The sequence below is a fragment of the Acanthamoeba castellanii genome, assembly GCF_000313135.1.
Source record: "Acanthamoeba castellanii str. Neff unplaced genomic scaffold scf7180000083912, whole genome shotgun sequence".
Classification (NCBI taxonomy): domain Eukaryota; phylum Discosea; order Longamoebia; family Acanthamoebidae; genus Acanthamoeba; species Acanthamoeba castellanii.
The window spans coordinates 25,840-49,911 of record NW_004457733.1 but is presented as its reverse complement, the minus strand read 5'-3'; the positions used below and the strand labels follow the sequence as shown (position 1 = coordinate 49,911).

The window sequence follows — 24,072 nt, the reverse complement described above, 5'->3', positions numbered from 1 at the left end:
CGTGTGTGTGTGTGTGTGTGTGTGTGTGTGTGTGTGTGTGTGTGTGTGTGTGTGTGTGTGTGTGTGTCGTGTGTGTGTCGTGTGGTCAGGCCGGAAGATTATGCGCGCGATATGCAGCAGGTGCTGCGCATGCCGGAGGTGATCGACCACCGCATCGTGGGCACCGATGGCGACTACCTCGTGTTCGACGAGGCCCTGCGCGAGACGGCCGACCTGTGGCAGCGCACCTTCGGTTCGTCCACCTTCGCTCCTCCCCGTGTGTGTGTGTCTTGTGTGTCGTGTGTGCGGTTGTGTCGTGTGTGCCACATGTGGTCTGAACTTACCGCACTCGCCGCACGCGACGCAGGTGAGAAGTACTGCGAGATTCCCGATGAGCCGGTGCGGGAGGTGATGCCTTGCTTCCGCGACCATGCCTTGAGCTGCACCATCCAAGAGGAGGGCAACAAGAGCCTCTGGTAACACAACACGCAACACAACCGCACACACGACACACGCGGCTCGCACGCGGCTCACACGTACGACACGCACTGCGCGCTGCTGTGCTGCAGGTATGAGCCGCGCGATTTCAATTCCGAGTCGACAGTGCCGGCCTCGGTTCCCGCCGACTGGGCCTGCCCGTTCAGGTGAGTCAACCCGTGCAGGTGGTTCTTCTTGGCCCTGGCTGACACACACCACCGCACACGCGCACCACACACGCATACCGCACACGCGCACCGCACACGAACCACCGCACGCACCGCACACATAGCTTGAGCGTGGAGGACTTGGTAAAGGACGGCGAGTGGTACGGCCACTTCGTCAAGGAGAACGGCAGCTCGTACGGGTTCTACCCGACGGCCGGCTGGTACGGCCTCGCGGCCAAGGCCTACGAGCACTTCCTCTACTTTTGCCACATCTACGAGGGCGACGAGATGGCCCATCCGACCTACGCCATCGACTTCATGTGGCACCTCCACATGTTCCACCCGACCCTCTATCGGTGCGTGTCGTGTCGTGTGCCGTGCGTGTCGTGTCGTGTCGTGTGCCATGTGTCGTGGGGCTGATAACGAGCGCGACGCAGGGAGGGCACAAAGAGGCTGACGGGCCGCGTGCTGGAGCACATCCCGTGGCCCGACGCGCACTATGCCGAGGCCAACTTCACCCGGACCAACGACGTCTGGCAGCGCGAGTTCGGCATCCCCATTCAGGAGGTCCGTGTGTGTGTGTGTGCGCGCGCGCTGTGTGCTTCGTGCGATCGCTCACACACGCACGCGCAACGCATCAGGAAACGCGCAAGGGACCGTGGGCAGACCCGCGCGCCGGCCCGCCAAGTGCTGATGATGATCTCTATGGCTTCTGATGGCAATCGAGCGTGTGCTACACATTGATCTTATATATTTTTTGTTTGTGTTTTTTAGGCCCACGTGCCAAAGGGCAGCTCGTCTTGCTGGCCCGCCTGCAGCCGGGCTGCTTCGGGGGTGAACCAGAGGACCAGCTTCGTTGGTTCGTCGGCCTTCTCGGCTAAGTTCTGTCCGCAGCAAGACATCGCACGACACGACACGCGCCACGCACCACACACGACACGACACGACACGCACGGCACATGCAGCAAATCAATCATGGCCGCGGGCGAGTGTACATGAGCGAGTGTGGTGCGGCGTGTAGTACCAGTACTTCGTCCAGGATCTCGAGTACGACGGGCCACCGGGTGTCGGGATCGGCGACGACGTCGGCCGTGATGTTGGCCAGCACCACTTTGCACGCCCACCACCGCAACAACCATCAGCTGCGTGTGTGCCATGCGTGCCGTGCGTGTCGTTGGTCGTGTCGTGTGTCGTGTGTCGTGTCGTGTGTCTTATGTGTCGTGTGTGACGTACAGGGGTGGGCGGCATCGCAGTCGAGGTCGCCGAGACAGTCGTTCAGGGCGTCCAGGTTGTGGCCGTAGTGGTCGGGAAAGCGAAAGGCCTCCTTCACTGCGCTGTGGAACCGCTGCTTCACCGATTCGCCCGCAGCCGCAGCCGCAGCGGACTTGGCGGTGACGCCGGCCAAGTCGCACACCAGCACCTCCTCCTGCTCTTTAGCGCAGCGGCCGCGCAGCTCGTCGATGACAAAGCGCGCCTTGTGCTCTTCGCTCAGCAACAGCGCCGCGTTGGCCGCTAGCGCCTTGCGCAGGTGTACCTGCGCGGGTGTGTTGGTTGTCGCGCGCAACACGAATCAGACGCACGACCGCACACGCACACGCGCACGCGCACGCACACAAGCGCGGAGAGGGACCAAACCATGAGGCGAAAACTCTGAGCCCAGTCGACCTCGGCTGGTTCGCACGTCTCCGCGCGGGGCGAGGCCGGCACGTAGATGGGACGATCGCCGCTTCCCGGCCGCCTGCCCGCTGATAACGCAGCAAATAATTGGTAAATATTTTTTACTTAAAAAAAATAATAAATAGAATGAACAACATGGTAATGATTGTCAAAGTAAAATTAATTATTTAATTATTTAATTACATAAACAACATTGCACCAAAGCGGAGGCAGCGCTGGTGCCAAGAGGGTGCGTGGTGCGCGAGGGTGTGCCAACGGCGGCAGACAAGGGCAGCGCCAAGGAGGAGCTCCCGCTCCGGCAGGAACTCAAACACGGCGGCCAAAACCTCCGCAGGCACCTCCATCATTCTACACCTGGAGTGTTGATTGAAATAAAAAAAAGGCAGAATAAATACGTCAGCAGCTACTTATAAGATGGCATTGAGCTCCCAAGCAGCGCTGCCGGATTGGTAGGGTACCTACCTAAAGGTCGCCAGAAGGGGGAAGCGAGGACGTCAAGCTCTGTTCCACCACTACCACCACCACAAAACAACTGTTGCCAGCTGAGAGAAGGAAGGACAGAGATGAGCGACGAGGAGCAGTTGCAGGCACCGACCCACAAGAAGGCGACCAAAGTCGGCGGCAGGCGGGTGGGCCAAGACAAAGCGCACCACCACGCCAGCAGCGAACAACAAAAGTCCACCGCCCGCTCCATCGTGGCCGACAGTACACCCCACCCCCCTTCTCTTACCACTTCATTGCGTCTCCTTCAAGCACCAGTGCTGCTGGGCTGGCTCACGTCGGGGGGGGGTGCATAACAGGTTTGAACGCTGCGCCCGACCTGGAGCTGACACCGACCCAGAAGGAGGAGGAGAAGCTGGCCAGGCTGAGCCAGTCGCCCCAGAAGGAGAAGATGTGCTACCCGCAGGGCCAGCCCACCAGGGAGAAGCCCCACCACAAGCAGGGCGCGACCCACAGCAACCCAGTCATCCACCAGCCCACGCGAGGCGTGTAGAGGAAGCATAGACGACGAAGAAGAAGCAGAAGAAGAAGAAGCAGAAGGTGTAGAGAGGCGTTGTTTGTTTGTTTATTTGATAGCTACATACTATGTACACAATGGTTGTTGTTGTAGTTAGAGGGTGTGGGTCTTCTGCGCTTGTTGCTGTTGCACCTGCTGGTGGTGCGTCTTCTTGGAGGAGGAAGAGGAAGAGGCGGCTGCGGCCACGGAGGCGAGGGATGGCTGGCGGCGGGCGAGGTAGGTGCCGCGAGTCCGCGAGTCGACGCGGTTGTGGGTGGGATCGCGCCAGAGGATCTCCCGCACCCAGCTCCATTTGTGTATCCACAGCCGGTAGGCCACCACCCAGCCTGCACATTTAACGAGATTAATCATGTCTTAAGATGGGATGGATGGATGGATCGAGGGCAGATGGAAGGGGGGTACCAGCAATAAGCGGCAAAAGGGTTAGAATGAAGCAGTAGAGGAAGGTAAATAGGAGGCGAACTACACCGAGCACCCCCAGGCCGTAGTCCGCAATAATCTCGACAACGTCCCCTTGTGGATCCATCGTCGGATCTGTCTCCATCTTTGATGTTTCCGCCGTAATCCTATCTGGTGTTCATTTTCTTTTTTTTTGGCATTTTTGAGGATTATGAAGAATTGGCAGTTTTCAATCTGTTTTCATCTTTTCGAGTCTGGGCAAAGGCTCGACACACGCGTAGCAAGATAAAGGGAGGAAGAAGTTGAGCATTGGAAGTAATAAGAAAGAGGAGGAGAAGGAGAGCGAGACATCATGTCGGTGTTCGCGGGGGTGAAGTTCTTCCTCTCCAATCGGCTGTCGATGGAAGACCACCGCAACCTGCGCAAAATCATCGCGGACCAGGGTGGGCAGATTGTGGAGCAGCCCGGCGATTCCAAATGCTTCCACGTTCTGCCCCTCTTCACACAACCTGACGCAGAGGTGCCTCCTGTCTCTCTTTTTCTCGTATTTTAATTCATCGCTTCGTAGCACAATGCCCCAATCATCATCATCTTCATCATAATAACACGCTGCCGCTCTTTGTGGTCTTGTGCCGTGAGTAGGCCGAGCTGCTGCAGTACCAGAAAGAGCTGCTCCCTATCATTGGTACGTCCTTCAAAGCGCTCCTGCTCTCTGGTGTGGCCTTTTGCTGCCGCACCACTTCGCGCCTTCTTCGCCTGTGGTGGCTCACCACGTCCGCCGGGGCTGCAGGCCCTCCTTGTGTGGTGGAAGCCGCGGAGAGGCGCTACCAACTGCCGGACAGGGAGGCGGTACGGCGGAGTCCCCTCTTTGCCCGCTTCCTGCTCGGCGCCGTCGTATGCAGCACCGCCATCAGCGCAGACATGCGGGTGCGTCTCCCACATCTACTCCCCTGCTGCTGCCTCTTCTTCTTCTTCATGAAGAAGACAAGCTAACGATGCATCGTCATCGACACCGCCAGAGCGCACTGGTCCAGCGCGTGCTGTGGATGGGCGGCGAGTGGCACATGGACTTCACCAACACCGTCACCCACATGCTGGCCTACATGCCGGGCTCGGAGAAGTACAAGGTGGCCGTCCAGCGCGGCCGGCCGGCGCTGGTGCACCCCAGCTGGGTGACGGAGTGCTGGAAGCAGCAGGCGCTGGTCCCCATCGACCAGTTTCCCGTCCCACCGTTCACGGGGCTGACCATGACCGTCACCGGATTCCCGCACGGTACTTGTTGTCAAACACTCTGAGCGTGATATGAAGAAGACGTGTCGTGTAGTGTGCATCGCCACTCATCGTCGTTGTTGTGGGTATTTGTTAGACGAGCGCGAGAAGATGAAGCGGCTCTGCATGCAGCATGGCGGGCAGTACTCGAGCGATCTCAACAGGAGCTGCACACATCTCATTGTCGAGGTACGTACCTACGCGCCACATCCAACCTCTTTTTTTTTGTCGCGTACGGGGTGTTGAAGTGGTGTGTTGGTGAGCAGCGACCGGGATCAAAGAAACACCAGTACGCACTGCTATGGGGAAGCGTCAAAGTCGTTCACCCGCGATGGCTCTACGAGAGCGTGGAGAAGCGAGGTATCTCCTTTTTCTCTTCTTTTTCTCCTTTCTCTCTCTCTCCCGTGTGTGTGTCGTGTGTGTCGTGTGTGTCGTGTGTGTGCTGAGCCTTTGAAGCCTTAGCATCACCAACACCACCGATTCATCTCCACAGCGTGCTTGAAGGAAGAGGACTTTCCAGTTCTGCCGGCCGAGTCCCAGAGCCAGAGTTCTGCCAACCAAGACGCCCCTTGCTCCAGCGGCACTGTCGATTCGGACTCACAGCTCAGCATCTCTATGGCTGACCCGGACGAGGCGGAACGAACGCGAAGCCACAGCACCGCCCTGAAGCGCCCGCGCTCGCCTGCGGGCGCTGGCGCGGGGGCGGCGCACTCGGCCGAGAGCAAAAAGCGAAAGCGAGCGGAGCCGCCAGCAGCACTGCCGGTCTCGATGTCGACTTCGAGGCGACACGACAGGAGCGGGGGCGGTGATGACGAGGAGGTCAAGAGCTCACAACAACCCATGGCCAGGAGGCAGCGCCAGCCTAGAGGCGAAATTGCGCCCAGTGTCACTCAAGGTGCGTGTCCGTGGCGTACTCTGTTGTTATGTGTAATGTCTCAATTTAGGGTTTCTTCTTCAGACGCACCGTATACGCTGTGCTCACGTGACACGATGGCTAGCGACGGTGTGCTCCAGGTGGCTGGGTTCCAAGGTGACACACACACACACGCACACACGCACACACACGCGCGTGCGCGCGCGCGCGCACACACACACACACACACAACAGCTCGCTCACGCAGCGCGTAATCGCGTGCGCAGGCGCGAGCATGTTGGATCCGGCCACGCTCCCGCCCTTCTCCTATTCGCCCTTCGAGAGCCCCTCGCTGTTCAAAGGGTTCAGCTTCCTGTGCAAGGGATTCGACTCCGCCAAAGAGGTACCCCGCATCTGCCGGCACTGCTGCTCGCACTAACAGCTTTGGCGATGGTCGCTAACGGGTGCCCACGTGTACATACCGCGCTATGCAGCGAAGTGAAATCAAAAAGCTGGTGGAGGACCACGGCGGGGTGGTCACTTTCGACAACCCAACCGGAGCGTCCACAGTATCGCCTGTAGCGGGCACATGTACGCTTTTGCCGGGCCTTGTCGTGGCTGTGTCGCTCCTATGATTACTTTTTTAATTTGTGTATCTTTTTTCTTTCTTTTTGTCGTGTGGCAGATGTGCTTTATGAACTGGCTCCCCACGGCACGCCTGGCGTGTCCAACCAACCGTTGCCGACCGGCGAGCGCGAACCACCCGCCAACATCGTGGTCACTCCGCAGTGGGTCCAACGATGTATTCAGGTTCAGCGATGCACCGCCGCACACACCGCACACACCGCACACTCAGATCGTCGCTTTCCAGGATGAGCGGGTGATGGACCCCATGGAAATGCCGATCCTGTTCACTCCGCTGCCCCATCCGCTCCCGCTGCCCAAGCCGCCACTCAGCTACCTGATCTCCGTCACAGGCTTTGCAGGTACTCGCCAGGGCTCTCTTCGCCTTGCACACGCACCTGTGCGTGACACGTGTCGTGCGATCGTCATGCCTCCCTGCAGGTGTGGATCGAGAGAATCTCAAGGGACTGATCGAGTCGATGGGGTTTTCCTACACCGACCGCTTCACAAAGAAGAACACGCACCTCATCTGCAAGGTAATGCTTCACCGTCTCTGCGCTTTGTTCTTTATTTGTGCAGTCACCAATGGGATTTAGTTCTTTATTAGTAGTAGTATTATTAGGATTTTTATTATTAATACTAATACTAATTCTTTCCGCAGGAGGCGAGCGGGGACAAGTTTGTGAAAGCAAAGGAGTGGCAGCGAGGTGCCATCGTCAGCGCTGAATGGTTGACTCAGTCCGCGAGCAAGGGTCGGATCCAGGACACGAAACGCTTCGCCGCCGCCCAGACGGAAGACGTGCTGAGCGTGAACAGGAAATTCGAGGAACGCCAACGGAGTCAGGCCAAGATCAACAAGCTCAATAAGGACAGGTGCGCCAACGCGCACCCCGCCCGCCGCCGCCGCTCGCTTTCGCTCACCCACCGAACACAGGAGCGTGATCTGCATATCCGACCCGAAGCCTCCCAAGGAGCGGTCGAGCACCGTGAAGTCGGGGAGACGGCGGAGCTCTGCCGCCACCTCGTCGTTGTCGTCGTCGTCATCAACTTCCCTGGCCCCGCACGGCGCAGCGGTCCCCAGCGAACCCTTCCTCTCCGACGTCACCATCCTCGTCTCGAAGAAGCTCGAACAGGTGCGCTTCATATCTGTTACTGTTGTGGTTTGTGCGCGATCTGTCGTCTGACGCCAAGTGGAACGGAAATGCTGCTGGCGTGTTGTGGGTCTCTACAGCAACAATCGGTGCTGCACGACTTGGTGGCATCGATGGGCGGCACATTTGCGTACATGTTCGACCCCTCCATCTCCCACCTCATTTTTGGTACGCGCACTCGCCGGCCCGCATGCGCTTCGCTCTTTTCGGTGCCGCGGCTGCTCACACCACACGCAAACGGCACCAACGCAGAGGGCAGAGCGGACACGTCGAAGGAGCTTCGGTTAGCCAAGGGGCACAAGCACATCAAGATCGTGTCCCCGCTGTGGCTGCACGCTGTACGTACCCACATTGGCGACGCCCCAGATCCGGGTGTGCGTACATATTGACCTGAACCCCACACGACATACCACACACACACACACACACCAGTGCAAGAGACACAACGCCAAGGTGGACGAGATCGAGTACCCGCACACGATGAACCCGAGGATGACGCTCGGGCTCGACTTCAAGTCGCCCTCGCTGGTCGCCGTCAAGAAGGAGAAGCGCGATCCCGACAACAACCACCACCCCGCCATCCCGCAGCCGGCCGCGATCGCAGTCGTCAAGCGCGAGGTCAAGGAGGAGGAGGAGGACCTTGCGCTCGCCTTCAACGTCGACAACTACTACTCGCAGCAATCTCACCACCATCACCACCACCAGGAGGAGCGGGACGAGGACCTGTTTGTGCCGCCCACGCAGCAGCCGTCCGACTCGGCCTCCTATCGCGTTCCGCTCACGCTGCAGCACCACCGGCCCCAGCCCACGGCGGGGTCGATGACGACACGGGAGCAGACGGAGACGCGGCCCTCGGATACGCGGGACGAGAGCTGGGCCGTCCCGGAACGAAGCCGAAGGGGAGAGGAGAACGAATGCGACCTCGACGAATACGGCGACGAACGGAGAAAAGAACGAAAACGAAGCCGAGAACGAAGTGAGGAGGAGGAAGGAGAAGAGGAAGACGAGCCGTTGCACCGAAGTAGACGAGAGGGAAGGAAGGCAAATCAGCGGAAAGAAGAAAGAGAAGTGGTAGTGGAGGAGTACGACGACGAAGAGTCGACGAGAACGAACTACGAGGTGGTGGTGGGGTGCACGCCGGACGTGCGGCAAGGCGGAGGGACCACCGTGCCGGGGATGCCGCCCTATTTCTGGCAGGCTGGAGCAACCACCACGACCACAACGACGACGACGATCAAAACCGAGGAGCCAGGGTTCAGGGACGACGACAATGGCGAGGAGCGACGAGAGAACGAGAAGCAGCAACAGGAAGACGTGGATGAAGAAGATGAAGGAGAAGAGAAAGAAGAAAAGGAAGATGAAGAGGAGGAGAGCGAAGGCAGCGGACACTCGGCCATCATCCAGCAGCTCCTGCAGAAGAACAAGGCCTCCAGCACCGGGCAGGTACTCATTTCTTTCTTATTATGAAGCGGTGCGTGCTGTTCGAACGGCGTCTGACGCCAATCGGCTGGCGTGTACGTACAGATGCGTATTTCGCCGCTGCTTCGCATGCAGCCGAAAACTTCGTCCTTCATGCTGGAGACCATCAGTCGAACGGTCGCGCGAAGCGACACCATGCTGGGCAAGGAGTACAACGTACGTACTCCCCTTCCCTTCCCACAACTCGCGTGTGCGTGTGCGTGTGCGTGTGCGTGTGCGGTTGGCTCATATGTTCTTTTGTTTTCGATTGTTTTTACAACACCAGCGTTCGCTCAGCAAATTTTCTTCATCGACGATGTTCAAGCCACCGATGAGCAAGGACATCCTGCCATCGCAGACCGAAGAGGAAGAGGATCGTACGTCACCACTCAACTCCCCTCCTGCCAGCCGCCCCACATGTCCGATCGGCCAAGTACTTACGAGGGGGTTGGTCATCGCGTCTCTCTGTGTGTGTGTGTGTGTTGTGTGGTGTGCGGTGTGTGTGTCTGTGTGTTGCAGCTGCGCCAGAGTCCTCAGAGCGACGATACGCGGATGAACCCGACTCGCAGGTGGTCAAGTACGCCTTCCCGCTCGAGCAGGCCGCGCAAGACCTCCTTTTCAGCCTTGCCGAGGTATGCTACCCTCTTTTCGTTTTTATATTCTTATTATTCTTATCGTTATTATGTTTATTTTTATTTAGTGTCAGCATTTATTTGTATTTTATATATTTATTATACTAAATAAAAATACATAATGGCCCTTTTTGCTCATTGCACCAATGGGCACAGGAGTCGATGGACACTGAGGGAGGGGCGTCGGCTACGGAGTCGGCCAGCGAACGAGAGAGTCGAAAGCGGAAGACCGGGGCGGGTGTGGAGGAGACGGTCCAGGCCAAGGCGGCGACGGACGCGTCGGAGCATCAGCGGGGCAGCGAGACCAAGCGGCGGCGCAAAGACGAGCCCAAGACCGATGAAGACGAGGCGCCGCCGAAGGACCCGATGGACGGCAAGGAGGTCCAGCAGCAGGTCACCGAGAGCCCGTGGAGCAGCCGAGGCAGCGGCAACGGCGTTACCGGCTCGGGTCCCAACCGCGCCAGCGGCTCCCTCGATCGATCACTCGCAGGTAAACGTTTCTCCCTTTTCTCCATCGTGGCAAAAGTGAGTGCGTGTCGTGTCGTGTCGTGCGTGTCGTGTTATGTTGTGTGGTGCGTGGTGCGCGTATGTTGATCATCATACGTATCATCTCCAACATGCAGGCAAGTCTTACATATTCATGTTCACGGCGTTCAATTCGACCACGAACAAGCTGTCGCCGACTTACGTCGACACGGTGCGGGAACTGGGCGGCCACGTGTTGGAGACCAAGTTCTTCCATCCGCGCTGCACGCACGTGGTCATGGCCGAACCCGTGCGCACCGAGAAATCCCTTGCCGCCTGCGCCGCTGGCATTTGGTACCCGCGCACGTCTTGCTTCCCTTCCGATTCACGCCACTCCTCTGCTCACAACAAACCCGTGTGTGTTGTGTGTGTTGTGTGTGTTGTGTGTGTGTGTGGTGCATGTGCATTGCCAGGTTGTTGAAGGCGTCGTACTTGGAGGAGTGCGTGGAAAAGAACGCGTTTGTCGATGAAAGCCGACATATTTGGACTGAGCAGGACACCGACAATGGTAGAGTGGTCACCGCCGCAATCCCCCCCCCCTTTTGCAGGGATGTGCGCACGCACTGACGTCATGATTGGTCTTCGTGCGCGCACAGAAGTCGCGCAGTTGATGATCGCCTCGAGCCGCAGATGGCGGGCGGAGGTGGTCAAGCGCAGGCTCGAGCTCCAGCAAGCCGGCAAAAAGGGCGAGGAGTTGCTTCGCGTCGGTACGCCACGCACCACTAACCCACACACACACTATTGCACCACGGCACACACAACACAACCGCACACACCACACGAAATTGATGGCTTGCTGTGTCTAGGGGCTTTTGCCGGGTGGCGAGTCCTTGTGGTGCACTATGCGGACGTCAAGCGCGGAGAGGGCCTCAAGCGACTCATCGAAGCCGGCGGTGGCGAGGTCTGTCCCACCTCCGCCACCCTGCCGTCGGGCCTGACCATGGCCTTCTTCAACGACCGACCCGACGAATCCAGCGACCTCGTACGCCCACTTGACACGACACGCGCAACACACCGCACACACCGCACACACACGCGATACAACACGACTCGACACTCATGGTTTCGTTTCGGGTGAAGGTGGTGGCGCTCCGGCGAGCCAAGGTGCCGGTGCTGACGGCGGAGTACATCGGCGACTTCCTCACCCGCTACCCGCAGCCGCCCGTGGACCGGTACAACTTCACGTCGCCCGCCTTCGCCTACCAGCGCCGCCCGCGCGGAGCCACCGGTGCAACAGCCAACTCTGCCGCCGGGTCGTCCGTCTCGCTCCTGGGTTCTGGCGGCGGCGGCGGCGGCGGCGCGTCAGCTGCGGCAACCGCGGCCAGCACCGCGGCCGGGGTCAAGAAGCTCTCTACGCGCACCGTCAGGAAGTGAGCCAAGGCACTCCAAGGTGGGGTGGCTTCTTTGCTGACGTCAGCATGTCTTTTTAACGCAAATGAACCATATTTGCCCAATGGAGCCATTTCACAGAAAGTGTGTTTTCACCCAACAACGTGTGTGCGTGCAAAGCGCAACAGCTGCTGGCCATTTGAACACTAACCAAAAGATGAGCGACACCAAGGCCACGCACACTCCAGCGTCGGGTTCGTCTTCTTCGTCCTCGTCGGAGGAGTTCGAGTCTGCCGTGTCGTTCACCAGCGACGGCCGGAAGGTAATCAAGTTCTACGGCGAGCGTAATCCCTACGGCTGCTTCTCCAACTTCTCCTCCCACCCCTTTGAGCTGCACGGCAAGCAGTGGCCCGTACGTCCCCCCCGCAACTTCAATCTTTTTTAGTAATAAATCAATTTAACTCAGTTATTTATTTAAAAAATAGGTAAAATAAATTAAGTACTCTATATTGACAAGGCTCATTCCTTATTATTTATTATTTTGCTTTGTGTGATATGGCAGACGACCGAGCACTACTTCCAGGCGCAGAAGTTTGTCGGTACCCGTCCCTACATTTTCCCCCCCCCAACCACGCGCCTTGCCCCCCGTTGCCGCCCGCAGGCTGACCCAGGTTGGTCTCCTCATACCACAGGCACGCCAATGGAGGAGAAGATCAGACTTGCCAGCACCCCAGGCGAGTCCAAGAAGCTCGGCCAAAGCCGCAAGGTCACCCTACGCGCCGACTGGGAACAGGTACCGCCAGGCTTGCGTTGCATTTGGTTTGTGTTGTGTGCGTGTGCGTGTGCGTGTGCGTGTGCGTGTGCGTGTGCGTGTGCGTGTGCGTGTTCGTGTGCGTGTGCGTTGTGTGTGGTTTGTTTTGGCTCACATACGGGCGTGTGCGCTCGTCAACTCGAAGGTGAAGGACGATCTCATGTACGAGTGCGTGATGGCCAAGTTCAGCCAGCACGACAACATTCGCCGAACACTTCTCAACACCGAGGACGCACTCCTCGTAGAACACACCTCCAACGGTGCGCACACGCGCGCTTCTTCCTCCCCTCCCCAGCCCCTCATACACAAACAACTGCGCCCATTGGCGCCTAATGTGAAGACGTGGTGGGGGTGGGGCATTGCAATGCCCTCTTCTAGACCGATACTGGGGCGATGGCGGAGATGGTTCGGGCAAGAACATGCTGGGCAAGATCCTCATGCGAGTGCGAGACAACCTGCGTGAGCAGCAGCAACAGTAGCTGGTCGTGGTGATGTCTATGGGAGGAAGCAAGTGCGCCCTTCACTTCACTTTCACAAACATCGGTTCCAACGGACGCCAGTTCGGTAACCTTGGTTGGCGGGGCCAGAACGGCCATGTGCGACCTGACGGCCATCGTTGACGTCGAAATGCTTGCTAGTCCTCTGCACTCATTGCCGAGAGGTCTCGCTCCTGGGTTCTGGAGGCGGTGGCGGCGGCGTCAGCTGCGGCAGTCACCGCGGCCAGCACCGTGGGGGTCAGGAAGTGAGCCAACGTGGCCACAACCGAACGCAAGTTTGCCGTGTAACCACAGCCAGGCCTGGTGGCCCCGGTGACTGGCGGTGGTCCCGGTGACTGGCGGTCGCCAGGTTCTTCGTGTTCACAACTTCCTCTTCCTCCCACATACACACCTTTGCGTTCGAGCGACAGCAACAACAAAAAGATGATGATGGTCTGCGTGAAGGTGATGCTGGCCCTGGCGGTCTGCCTGGGCTTCCTGGTTGACGAGGGCGCCGTGGCTGACTGCTGCCTGGGCGTCAGCACTCCGCTGGGCGAGGTCTGCGAGCGCTCCTACTCCGACACCTGGTGGGTGACCTACAAGTGCGTCGACTCGGGCGGCTGGTCCCAGCAGTTCGAGCTCTGTGCCGAGTGCTGTACGCACCCCCCCCCCGGCCACCCCCCCTTCATAAAACTGACCGATGTGGGAACAGCGCCGACGATCAGCACGAATGGCATCATCGTGTGCGTGTGCGTGCCGGTGGGCTTGCTGGTCCTCTGCGTGGTAGGTTGCTGCCTCGCCTGCCGCTCGCGCAGGCGCACAGTCGTGGTCTACCACACCGTCGGCTCCACCCCGACGCACCCCCAGTACATGGAGTTTCACGCTTAAAAAAAAAGAATAATTATAAATCTTTTCACTGCTGACGTCAGCTCGGCCAATGCGATGAGCCGGGATCACCATAGGGGGATGTTCGTCTCCGTTTTCGTAAGGAGACACGGAGTTGATGACGTTGGTGTTTGTTGGTTGCGCCAAGTCCCTTCTTTCATCTTTTTCACATCAAATCAACTCAGCTGGAAGATGAAGAGCGCCACCCTTTTGTTGGCGCTGTGCCTGGCCTCCGTGGCCCTGCTGGCCTCTGCTTCTGCCACCTCCGCCGATCGTCGCACCACCCCGTGGCACGCCCTTGAAGGTATCTTTTCCTCCACTTCATCATTGCTCCATCCACACTCCCATCTTGCAAGTCCGAGTGAGTAAATGCATTCCTCCAATTAATTCATAAAATAAATAATGAAATGATCGGAGCTTTGAATTATAATCAATTCAATTCCATTATCGGACAATCACCCATTCTTTCATTTAATTAATTCATTTATTTCACTTCATTAATGGCCAGGCTACTCGTTCGAGGCCTACGTGAAGGAGTTCAACAAGGTCTACGCCTCCCTCGAGGAGCGCGAGGCCCGCCGCGCCGTGTTCGAGGCCCGCCTGGCCAAGATCCGCGCCCACAACGCCGACCCGACCAAGACCTGGAAGGAGGGCGTCAACCACCTCACCGACCGCCACGAGCACGAGTTCCGCCGCCTCCTGGGCTACAAGCCCGCCTTGGCCGCCAAGCCCGCCTACCTGGCTGCCACGGCGCCGCTGCCGGCCGCGATCCGCGACTTTGACTTCACGCAGATGCCCGAGAAGGTGGACTGGCGCGAGAAGAGCGTCGTGTCGCCGGTCAAGGACCAGGGCCACTGCGGGTCGTGCTGGACCTTTGCCACGGCCGAGACGGTCGAGAGCCACTGGGGTTCGTTCTTTCTTCTTCTTTTTCGTCTTCATTCTTTGCATTTTTCGTTCTTTTTTTGCTCATTTTTCTTGTGATTGGTGCAGCGCTCAAGACTGGGCAGCTGGCCGTTCTGTCCGAGCAGCAGATCCTCGACTGCACCTCCAACCCCAACCAGTGCGGTGGCACCGGTGCGTGCGCCGCGTTGTGTGTGTCGTGCGTGTCATGCCGTGTCGTGTGTGTGTCCGTGCGGTGTCGATAGGAAAGTCAAGTGCTGACATGTGCATCGTGCTTTAAGGTGGCTGCGCTGGTGGCACTGCTGAGCTGGCGATGGCGCGCATCATCGAGATGGGCGGCCTGTCGGCCGAGTGGACCTACCCGTACCGCTCCTACTGGGGCGAGAACTTCAGCCAGTGCAACTTCTCCCACACCAGGACCCCGCCCGCGGCCAAGATCACCAACTTTGTCAAGCTGCCCTCCAATGAACACTACCCTCTCCTCGGCGTACGCACACACCACACACAACCGCACACGCACACAACACGGCACACACCACCGCACACGCACACGCACACGCACACCGCACTCATATGGGGCGTGCGTGTGTGCGACCACAGGCTATCATCACGCAGGGACCGATCGCCATCAGCGTGGACGCCTCGTCGTGGTCGTCCTACGAGACCGGTGTCTACAACGGCTGCAACCAGACCAACCCCGACATCGACCACGCTGTGCAGGTACGACCTCAATCTCGCGCGTGCGATCGTTGGTAGGACCCATCGGCTCACGCACGACACACACGACACACGCACGACACGCACACGACACGCAGCTGGTCGGTTACGGCAAGGACCCGAAGCACGGTGACTACTGGCTGGTGAGGAACTCGTGGAGCCCCGCCTGGGGCGAGGCCGGCTACATCCGCATCAGCATGACCTCGTCGCCCCAGTGCGGCACTGACCTCAACCCCTCCGTACGCGCGTCACCCCTTCTGTTCATCTCCATCTCCATCTCCTCCTTCATGTTGCCGTCAACATCAACTCACAGCCGGCGTGGTGTGTGAATTCTACAAACAAAACAACACAACAGGACGGCACGGGCTGCAAGGGCGGACCTCCCACCCAGCGCGTGTGCGGCACCTGCGGCATCCTCTTCGACAACTCCTACCCCATCGTCTAATGCCCTTTCTGGCCCAGGCGATGCAGTGATGAGCGCACACCCGCACGAGCTCACCCACAAACGTAAAGAAAGGAAAATGAACATTTCTCTTTGGGTTTCTCTGCTTGACACCGGTGCAAAAAGAAAATGACAAGGAAAATAGGAGAAGAAGATCGAAAGATGAGGGGCAGCCGGTGGTGCTGGGGGGTAGTAGTGGTGGTGGTCCTTATGTTCGTAGCGGGGGCGGCCACCGTACCAAGAACTGTCCCGCCTCCCCTCCCCTCTTCCCTACCACTCACCCACCACCCTCGAGCCCTCCCCTCCAAGCAAGGCTGGTGCGTGTCGTGTGTCGTGTGTGTCGTGCGTGTCGAGTGTCGTGCGGGTCGTGTGCGTGTGCGGTTTGATAAAGGCAACTGGTGGGTGGACAGGTGGACGAGAAGCGAGGAGCGGGCCAAGCGCAACGTGCAGTGGCGCGAGAGCACCCTCTTCTTCGGCCTCTCGCGGCAGACCGGCAGCAACGGGACCGGCGACGAACAGATCAGCGACGCCGAGTTCGACCACTTCATCGCCCGCGTCGTCACCCCGCTCTTCCCCGACGGCCTCACCATCCTCGACGCCCACGGGTGCGTGTCGTGTCGTACTGTGTGCGTGTGCGGTGTGCGTGTGTGTATTGACGTGCGTGTCGTGTCGTGTGCGGTGGTGTGCAGGCAGTACCTCAACCACCACGGGGCGCTGGTGAGGGAGCGGAGCAAGTACGTGCTCATCTTCCACCCCGACGAGCCGGCCTACCACGATAAGCTCGAGTACATCTGGCGCAACTACACCCTCGACTTCCAGCAGGAGTCCATCCTACTCACCAGTACCCCCCTTCGCCGCGCGTGTCGTGCCATAGCCATGCCACGTGTGTCGTGTCGTGTCTCACATGTGTGTCGCGTTGTGTGCGCACACAGGCACGATTGTGGACTTTTGCTTCAACGATGTGTGCCTGGGCACGCCCATACCAGACCTGCAGGCCGAGTTCGAATCGCTGCAGGCCAAGCTCGACCGCACCGCCGCGCAGCTGCAGGCCCTCGAGGACCGGCAGGCCCTGCGGGACGACGGCTCGCGATGGTGGGGCGTCGGCGTGGTGATCGGGGCCGGGCTCCTGGGCCTGGTGGGGGTCGCCTCCCTCATCTTCAACTCGCGCGAGCGCTGGCGCAATAGCTTCGTCCCGGCTGAACCCAGCTGAGCCGCATAAAGGTTATTTATGTTATATATCAATATATCTTTATCTATATTCTCAAATATGTTGCTGACGAACCAATCATATCTCTGTATCCTGTGCGCCAGTCTGGCACGGACGCAATTGCACTTGCGCTTCCCCTTTTCCACCTCCCGTATGGCTTTCACGTCGCCCTCGCCTATACCTCCCACCTTTTCCAAGAGAGACGGCACGCGGTTCGGCCCGTCGAGATGGCTGAGCTCCTCTCGTGCGGCATCTCCCACGCCGGTCTCTGGGTTGTTGGGAAAAATAGAGAAGAACAAAAAAAAACAGCACGTGCAGTGCTCTACCTCAGCGGTGAGACGCTCACATTGGGGGCCAACACCAACACACCCGAACCGTGCCTCATCTTCTCCACCATCGGGATAAACAACGGAGGTGGGATATCGTGGAGCGCGTTCATCACGCGTGTTGCTTGACTTGCTGCTGCTGCTATGCAACACCACAGGGCGACATGTACGTCGTATCGCCATCGGGCTCCCAGCCCGTAGCTAGGACGATTGAGGGAACGACGCAGAGGGTCGCCACAGAGGAAAAGTGACAGGTCCCGGCGTCCCAATTAAAACGTTGAGTTGTTTCTGGCGCTTAGGTGGCACAGTGTGTGTATAGACGTCGATGTGGAGATCGGACATCGGACACTGTGACTGCCCGGACTACTATGTCGTCCATTACCCAATGAACGGAGAGCGCTACATGTCGTATTCTACAGACGCAAAGGTAACGGCTAAAGGCGCTCGGACGGATGCAGCTTGATCCGAAGTATATCAAATCCCCCAGAACACACAGGCCCTCTTGAAGATTCACGCTGCTGCTGCTGCTGATAAACAAAGAGAATAAAGAAAGCGTGTTTGCTGGTGACGTCCGGGTGGTGCTGTTGCATTTTCTATCTTACAACTACGAAGTAGAAGAAGAAAGTAGATACAGGCGATGCTGGGTGTCTTGACGTCTTGTCTGGTGGCGCGGTCTGCATCGCTGCGAAATCGCTGAGTAATATTACAACAGAAAAGGGAGAAGAAGAGAAAGTCCAAGGACCAGTAGCAGACCAGGGGATTTTCCACTCCCAGTCGGACTCCTGGTGCGGTTCACCGAAGGCCTCGGAAAGTTGTCGGAGGCAATCCACCAATCCCTCGAGTAAGTGCGACTATAAATGCCGAGTTCGGAGCGCACATCTTGTTTGGTACCTCACGATGTTGTCTGCAATGACCTGTACCGCTGGCTCCGGTGTAGCCCTTGCGGCCGTCCTCCTCTGCTGCATTGCCATGACTGCTGTCAACGCTTCGATCGTGTCCGACGTCTCGAAGCAGTTCGTTCACGGCAGCGCCAACCAGGTCTACACTGAGGCCCTCATCATCGTCAACAACAGGGGTACACCATCCTCATCACCTTCTCTTCTCAAGCCCGCTGAAATTCTCACCAAACGAATTATCGGACAATAATGATGACGACAACAGAAAGGAACGGCGTGTGGACCCTGCTCGGCACCGATGTGGTGGGCGCATCAGCGCTGACTCAATTCCCCCTGTCCTTTGGTGTTGGCGGTAAGCACATAAACACACCATAACAGGTAAGATGTAACTACTTATACTGTTTTTTATTTCAGGCGTTGTATGTCACATTGGACCGACCAAGGCCAACCAGCCCAGCGACAGGTGGAGCGCCGCCTTCAGGTTCCTCACTGCCACCAACGGTATAGATACATGTTCCAATTAATTGGGCAATATGCTTGATCGGACTGATTTGCTTACATGGGTCTGGGCAATCAGGCGAAGTCTACTTGAAGTTGGACTACGACAACAGCAGGTCATCGCCCATGTTCATCAGCACCAAGACTCGCTTCGAGAACACGACTGAGACCTTCAGTGGTTACAACGCGTCGGGCGGCAAGGGTTTCCTCTTCTCCTGGGACTACATCCCCAACTAATGACCTTCTGCACTCTCCTCACGAAATGATCAAATTTAGTTCCCTTTTATTACAAAAAGATGTCAGCCCGTCCCACTCTTTCCCCCTCCTGTATGTGCACTAAAAGGTGCATGTGTGGGCATACCCATTGGCCTTGCATCTCATGGATCGCCTGAGGTACTCGCCCCCGACGCGGTCATCCGGCACTCCTGCATTGAAAAAGCGAATGGGCGGCGTGTGAGGGCAGAAGAACGAAAGAGAAAGAGAAAAAGATAGAAAGGAGAGATGATGTTTTGGTTTTCGTACGTTGAGGAGGACGGCGATGAACTCGTCGGCACGTTGGGCGCTGTGCGGATCTCTCCCTCGCCGCAAGCGGGCGATCGGCGAGAGCAGCCTTTGAGGATCCGTTCCGCAGTTGTTCACATCCGCACCCTGCCACGCACACACGGCACACGGCACACGGCGTTCAGCTCCGACTGGGAGAGCCCAGAGCGTGGGGGAGCCAGTGCGTACTCTGCTGACCAGCAGCTGGCCCGTCTCCAAGGCTGCCGCGGCCGCGGCGTACTTGAGCGGAGTGCAGCTGGCCAGGTCCTCCGCCTCCACATCAGCTCCCGCTTCCAACAGCAGCTGTACCAGTAGGCAAGTGTTCATCTTCACCGCACACATGGCACACGCACCACCGCACACGCACCACAGCACGCACTGCGCACGCACATATGCGCACCTGGGCCATGGCGAGGTTGTTGTCCATGGCGGCATGCATCAGCGCCGTGCGACCTTTGAGGTCGCGCACGTCCACGGGGAGGCCATGTTCGAGCAACAGGCCCACGATCTCCGTGCAGCCCTGCTCCGCGGCTCTATGTTGTGATCGCCGTGCCACCATCACGTACGTTGAGTGTGCGGTGCGGTGCGGTGTGTGTGTGTGTGTGTGTGTGTGTGTGTGTGTGTGTGTGTGTGTGCGTGTGCGTGTGCGTGTGCGTGTGCGTGCGGGTGTTGTGGGGAGTGGGTACCGGATGAGGCCTAGGTCAAATTTGATCCCGTGAGACAGGAACAGCTTGACCACGTTCGGATGGCCGCCGATGCAGGCAAACACAAACGCCTCCTTGAGGAACGCCGTCTCAGCGTGCAGGCCCTGAAATACGCAGGCAGTCATGCGCGTGTGCGGCGGTGCGTGTGCGTCGCATGTCGTGTCGTGCGGTGTGTGTCGTGTGTCATGTAAGTGCGGTGCGTGTCGCTGCGAGCGAGGCTGAAGCAGGAGGCGTTGGTCGTACGATGCCGAGGGTGACGAAGAGCTCCACGGTCTCCCTGGCCCCGTTCTTGGCCGCCTGCACCAGCGCCTCCTGAATGAACTCGGGATCCTCTTCGCCGCCCTTCTCCGCCAGCCACTCGCGAAGCAATTGCACATAGTTCCGCTGCACGCGACAGCTCCTCGAGTGAGACACACGACACGCGCGGCGCACGACACACACAACACGGCATGACACACGCGACACGACACGCGCTGCGCACCATGGCGGCCCAGAGGAATCGCTTGCGCCTGTAGGCCCGCTCCTCGCGCTCGATGGTGGTCCGGTGCCGCCTGAGCTCGGCCTCGCGGTTGCGCTCGCTGTCGCCGCGCATCGTATGGAGGGCCCGGTGCGCGGCCACGCACTTGTTCCGCCAGTTGCTGTCGGCGGCGGGGGCCAGCGGCGGCCGCTCGAGCGTGGAGTGGGCCGCCCACGCGCGGTAGCGCACGACCGGCGCGCCGGGGACCAGCGGCGGCACGGGGCCGAAGTGGCGACGGTGGAGCTGGTGCCACAGCGAGTCGTTCCACGCCAGCACGCAGTACCACGCCCGACACACACTCGACAGTCTGCCGTGTGTGTGCGGTGTGTGCGGTGTGTGCGGTCGTGCGTGTGCGGTCGTTAGTGGCGAATCACGCGAGACAGGCGGGGGGTGGTGATCAGGTACTCGAGCAGCTGGCGGAGGGGCACGAGCGCGAAGATCTGCTCCTGCAACTCGGCCGGCAGCGCGTTGAAGTGGTCTTCTTCATTGTCATCTTCTTCATCATCATCGTCTTCTTCACCGTCTTCGTCGGCTTCTGCTTTGTTGCCGTCGCAAAGCTCGGTCCTGGGTCGTTTGGCGCTCGGGCTGGCCGACTGAAGTGCAAAATGGTCTTGTCTCCGCTTTCGCTTGAAGTTGGCTCCGTTGTCCGTCGGCAGCGCCACGGTCATTGCCGCCCTGCACCTCGCGGCTTCATCTTCATCCTCTGCCGTCTTGTTATAGATCGAAGCACAAAAAGAAAGATGAGAGAAGAGATGAGACGAGACGAAGCTAGTGCAAATGTGAAAGATGAAGGTAGTAGAAACCTCGGCATGCATTCGCAGGACGGCGTTGCCTCTGTCCGCCTGGCACGAAATGGAAAGGCCATCGTCGTTAGCCAAGTTGAGCGTGACCGTCCATCTCCCGATCCGCACAGCCCACTCCATCTTGAACATAAAAATGGAAATTTAAATTGTAATAAAGTTTCGCACATACCTCAGATGCCTCAATTTTTAGCGAAGCAAAAAGAAGAACCAAACTTTCGAAATCGAGGAAATCGGAGAGCGAAGATGGAGGGCGGAAGCGAGATGGACGTGGTGGCCTCCGATGAGTCGACGGGAACGCTCGATTTCACGCGATTGATGCAATTGGTCACTACCCCCGAGTGCCGAAGGGTGGCTGCCGCATTGGAGGAAATCACGAGATCGAGTTCCAAGACGCTCAGCCTTCTCCGCTTCATACGAGTCCAGCTCGATCCCTCCTCGGCCACAGCTTCTTCATCCTCTGCCACCGGCTCCATTGACGATTTGTCGAGTACTTCTGATATTAATCGAGCCGCTACGCAAATTTCATCTTCACCATCTTCTTCAACTTCGATGGCCGTGGTGCCCGCCACGGATCTGCGCCACGTCATCGTGCTGTGCAGGCAGGTGCTGTGCCATCTGCGCACCAAGCGCAGGGAGTTCTTCCCGCATCTCGCCGCTGCCGTGTCGGGCCTGACCGGCCAGCTGGCCGACGCCGCCCTGCGGCTGACCTACACCGACCCGCGGCTGGACGGCGACGTGCGACGCGAGCTGGGCGGCCTCATCCCGCTGATGATCGTCAGCGGCGCCTTTGCCCTGGGCGACGACGAGCCGCAGTGGGCCAAGGTGATCGAGATGACCCTGCAGCAGGGCAACTGGTACACGTGCGAGCGGCGCGCGCTCCTGCTGGGCCTGGACGACGCCACGCGACGGCAGCGGCACGCCGAGCTCGAGGAGATCACGCTCACCCTGCTCGCCCAGCTGCTGCGCTTCTTCCCCGGCATCGGCTACGGCCGGGAGCAGACCGACGCCATCCTCAAGATGCAGCTCCAGCCCACCCTCGCCGCTGCCCTGGCCGACGACAAGCCGCTCAAGGTTAGTTGTGCGGTTGTGCGTGTGTGTGTGTGTGTGTGTGTGTGTGTGGTTTTTGACTCACTCACTGACTGCTGTGACTACCAGGTGCGACACATCGCGGTGGTTGCGACCAACACGGTGGTGGCCGGACAGGACTCGGATCTGCTCCTCCCGCTCGACACCTTTGTGCCCAGCATGCTAGAGGTGAGGGCGTTTCCCGCTAGACTTAGAAATCAGGACTATTTGTTCGCTTACACGTGTGTATCGTGTGTGTGTGTGGTGTGTGTGTGGTGTGTCGTTTGATCAATCGCTAGGTGCTGATGGCGCTGAGCGAGGCCGCTGAGTACCAATTGCTTGCCACGGCCATCAAGAGCTTTCACCAGGTAAATTTTCGCGCTCCTCCCCGGCTCACAGCGCTGTTGGTCTGATTATTTTATGTACGTGTCGACACGTGCGTGAACCAATTGGTGCAGGTTGCTATTCAGTTGTCGCCGGAGCTGCTCAGCAGGTACCTCGACACGATGTTGCGCTTTACCGCGGCCACCACGCTGCCGAACAGCGTTCGCTCGCTGGCCTTTGAAACCCTCACGAACTTGGCCGAGGTACTCACAGCTCATTGGCATCGGGTTCGCACGTGTTGTTCTCAACACTTGACGCGTTTGTTCTTTCTGCAGGAGGCTCCACACAAGCTGAGGAAGATGACCGATTTCATACACAATGCTTTCAGCATTGCCATTCATCTCTATCTCGAGGTAGCGTTAGTACATTCTCTTCCTTCTTTTCGGAACCACAATCTACTCACTTGTCACCCAACACACACACACACACACACACACACACACACACACACACACACACACACACACACACACACGGAAGGTGAATGAGGAGAGCACAATTTGGTCGTACGACGAGGAAAAGGAGATGGAAGGTGATCTCACTGACGAAGAGGGGGAGGAGGAAGAAGAGGAAGACGACGCCGAGGAGGCCGCCCCTGATTTCATGGAGGGAATGGACGATGATGACAACGAGGAGGAAGAAGTCGACGAAGAAAATGAAGACGAAGACGAAAACGAAGCGTCCGAGAGTCGCCCACCAAAGCGGGCGCGTGTCGGAGGCTCAGAGCACCTCCAGCGCGGTGGGGGAGGTGACAGCAACGACAACGACGCGGAGTCCACGGGGTCGAGAGATCCGCAGGAGCGCGTGAGGAAGGAGTGGGAGGACGGACCCGAGGCCGTGGCCGAGTCCGGACTATCCTCCCTCGCGCTTGCCTTTGGTACCACTCGCGCCTCGGGTTGGAGGCTTCGTTCTTTTTCTCGTCAGCCAATCATCTGTGTGTATCGTGTGTCGTGTGTTGTGTGTCGTGTGTGTCGTGTGTGTCGTGTGTCGTGTGTGTGTCGTGTGTGTGTCGTGATGGCGCATTGTGTGGTATGGACAGGGAGCAAGATAACTGTGCCGATCTGCATGAAGTGGGTGGAGCAGTTTATTCGCTGCGAGGACTGGAAGTATCGCTATGCGGCGCTCATGTGCCTGTTCGCCATCATTGAGGTCAGTTTACCCACCACCACCACCACCACCACCACCACCACCACCACCACCACCACCACCACCACCACCACCACCACCACCACCACCACCACCGTACTTGGCTATGCCGCCAGCTGGCCTGCTCGCTAACCGCTTTACAGGGCTGCGAACGCGAGTTCTCGCGGGACCCGAGCTACGTCACGCATCTCGTCGTG

The 24,072-nt window shown here is 58.6% G+C and overlaps 12 protein-coding genes across 12 annotated transcripts; 9 read left to right on the top strand and 3 right to left on the bottom strand.

Annotated features, from left to right (window-relative positions):
* Nucleotides 1–111: 111 nt before the first annotated feature.
* Nucleotides 112–1,339, top strand: ACA1_019030 (uncharacterized protein; the record flags this gene model as incomplete). The annotated part of the gene is made up of 6 exons (XM_004358258.1): nt 112–232; nt 347–455; nt 549–623; nt 749–979; nt 1,061–1,190; nt 1,265–1,339. The coding sequence occupies 6 exons, from the start codon at nt 112–114 to the stop codon at nt 1,337–1,339; spliced, it is 741 nt and encodes a 246-aa protein (XP_004358315.1).
* A 54-nt stretch (nt 1,340–1,393) lies between these two features.
* ACA1_019020 (uncharacterized protein) lies at nt 1,394–2,644 on the bottom strand (the record flags this gene model as incomplete). The annotated part of the gene is made up of 5 exons (XM_004358257.1): nt 1,394–1,507; nt 1,648–1,733; nt 1,857–2,157; nt 2,259–2,368; nt 2,557–2,644. 5 exons carry the CDS (start codon nt 2,642–2,644, stop codon nt 1,394–1,396), a joined length of 699 nt encoding a protein of 232 aa, XP_004358314.1.
* A 219-nt stretch (nt 2,645–2,863) lies between these two features.
* Nucleotides 2,864–3,294, top strand: ACA1_019010 (uncharacterized protein; the record flags this gene model as incomplete). Its single annotated transcript, XM_004358256.1, has 2 exons — nt 2,864–3,005; nt 3,101–3,294. 2 exons carry the CDS (start codon nt 2,864–2,866, stop codon nt 3,292–3,294), a joined length of 336 nt encoding a protein of 111 aa, XP_004358313.1.
* Nucleotides 3,295–3,411: 117 nt separating this feature from the next.
* Nucleotides 3,412–3,862, bottom strand: ACA1_019000 (uncharacterized protein; the record flags this gene model as incomplete). Its single annotated transcript, XM_004358255.1, has 2 exons — nt 3,412–3,644; nt 3,721–3,862. The coding sequence occupies 2 exons, from the start codon at nt 3,860–3,862 to the stop codon at nt 3,412–3,414; spliced, it is 375 nt and encodes a 124-aa protein (XP_004358312.1).
* Nucleotides 3,863–4,069: 207 nt separating this feature from the next.
* Nucleotides 4,070–11,603, top strand: ACA1_018990 (Subunit of DNA polymerase II; the record flags this gene model as incomplete). Its single annotated transcript, XM_004358254.1, has 26 exons — nt 4,070–4,237; nt 4,360–4,402; nt 4,508–4,644; nt 4,737–4,989; nt 5,084–5,175; nt 5,253–5,346; nt 5,480–5,881; nt 6,127–6,242; nt 6,334–6,430; nt 6,525–6,649; nt 6,711–6,825; nt 6,905–6,999; nt 7,125–7,336; nt 7,398–7,596; nt 7,695–7,782; nt 7,867–7,952; nt 8,047–9,057; nt 9,139–9,249; nt 9,359–9,449; nt 9,592–9,704; nt 9,861–10,194; nt 10,328–10,523; nt 10,643–10,737; nt 10,826–10,936; nt 11,036–11,211; nt 11,310–11,603. 26 exons carry the CDS (start codon nt 4,070–4,072, stop codon nt 11,601–11,603), a joined length of 4,854 nt encoding a protein of 1,617 aa, XP_004358311.1.
* A 172-nt stretch (nt 11,604–11,775) lies between these two features.
* On the top strand, nt 11,776–12,848 carry ACA1_018980 (GTP cyclohydrolase II, putative; the record flags this gene model as incomplete). Its single annotated transcript, XM_004358253.1, has 5 exons — nt 11,776–11,970; nt 12,121–12,157; nt 12,251–12,351; nt 12,515–12,629; nt 12,748–12,848. 5 exons carry the CDS (start codon nt 11,776–11,778, stop codon nt 12,846–12,848), a joined length of 549 nt encoding a protein of 182 aa, XP_004358310.1.
* Nucleotides 12,849–13,289: 441 nt separating this feature from the next.
* On the top strand, nt 13,290–13,733 carry ACA1_018970 (uncharacterized protein; the record flags this gene model as incomplete). Its single annotated transcript, XM_004358252.1, has 2 exons — nt 13,290–13,500; nt 13,558–13,733. 2 exons carry the CDS (start codon nt 13,290–13,292, stop codon nt 13,731–13,733), a joined length of 387 nt encoding a protein of 128 aa, XP_004358309.1.
* A 189-nt stretch (nt 13,734–13,922) lies between these two features.
* ACA1_018960 (papain family cysteine protease subfamily protein) lies at nt 13,923–15,792 on the top strand (the record flags this gene model as incomplete). The annotated part of the gene is made up of 7 exons (XM_004358251.1): nt 13,923–14,034; nt 14,239–14,637; nt 14,721–14,804; nt 14,912–15,117; nt 15,231–15,350; nt 15,446–15,586; nt 15,703–15,792. 7 exons carry the CDS (start codon nt 13,923–13,925, stop codon nt 15,790–15,792), a joined length of 1,152 nt encoding a protein of 383 aa, XP_004358308.1.
* A 159-nt stretch (nt 15,793–15,951) lies between these two features.
* ACA1_018950 (lipoprotein, putative) lies at nt 15,952–16,999 on the top strand (the record flags this gene model as incomplete). Its single annotated transcript, XM_004358250.1, has 4 exons — nt 15,952–15,965; nt 16,200–16,394; nt 16,479–16,630; nt 16,722–16,999. 4 exons carry the CDS (start codon nt 15,952–15,954, stop codon nt 16,997–16,999), a joined length of 639 nt encoding a protein of 212 aa, XP_004358307.1.
* A 1,220-nt stretch (nt 17,000–18,219) lies between these two features.
* On the top strand, nt 18,220–18,953 carry ACA1_018940 (uncharacterized protein; the record flags this gene model as incomplete). Its single annotated transcript, XM_004358249.1, has 4 exons — nt 18,220–18,397; nt 18,484–18,570; nt 18,633–18,719; nt 18,796–18,953. The coding sequence occupies 4 exons, from the start codon at nt 18,220–18,222 to the stop codon at nt 18,951–18,953; spliced, it is 510 nt and encodes a 169-aa protein (XP_004358306.1).
* A 140-nt stretch (nt 18,954–19,093) lies between these two features.
* On the bottom strand, nt 19,094–21,145 carry ACA1_018930 (Fbox domain containing protein; the record flags this gene model as incomplete). Its single annotated transcript, XM_004358248.1, has 8 exons — nt 19,094–19,141; nt 19,239–19,364; nt 19,446–19,559; nt 19,657–19,789; nt 19,943–20,064; nt 20,204–20,344; nt 20,442–20,784; nt 20,883–21,145. 8 exons carry the CDS (start codon nt 21,143–21,145, stop codon nt 19,094–19,096), a joined length of 1,290 nt encoding a protein of 429 aa, XP_004358305.1.
* Nucleotides 21,146–21,523: 378 nt separating this feature from the next.
* On the top strand, nt 21,524–24,069 carry ACA1_018920 (uncharacterized protein; the record flags this gene model as incomplete). The annotated part of the gene is made up of 8 exons (XM_004358247.1): nt 21,524–22,351; nt 22,436–22,534; nt 22,645–22,713; nt 22,816–22,932; nt 23,005–23,091; nt 23,210–23,606; nt 23,769–23,878; nt 24,019–24,069. Coding segments are annotated over 8 exons (1,758 nt in total), but the record flags the coding sequence as incomplete, so codon positions are not given.
* Between the last annotated feature and the right edge of the window lie 3 nt (nt 24,070–24,072).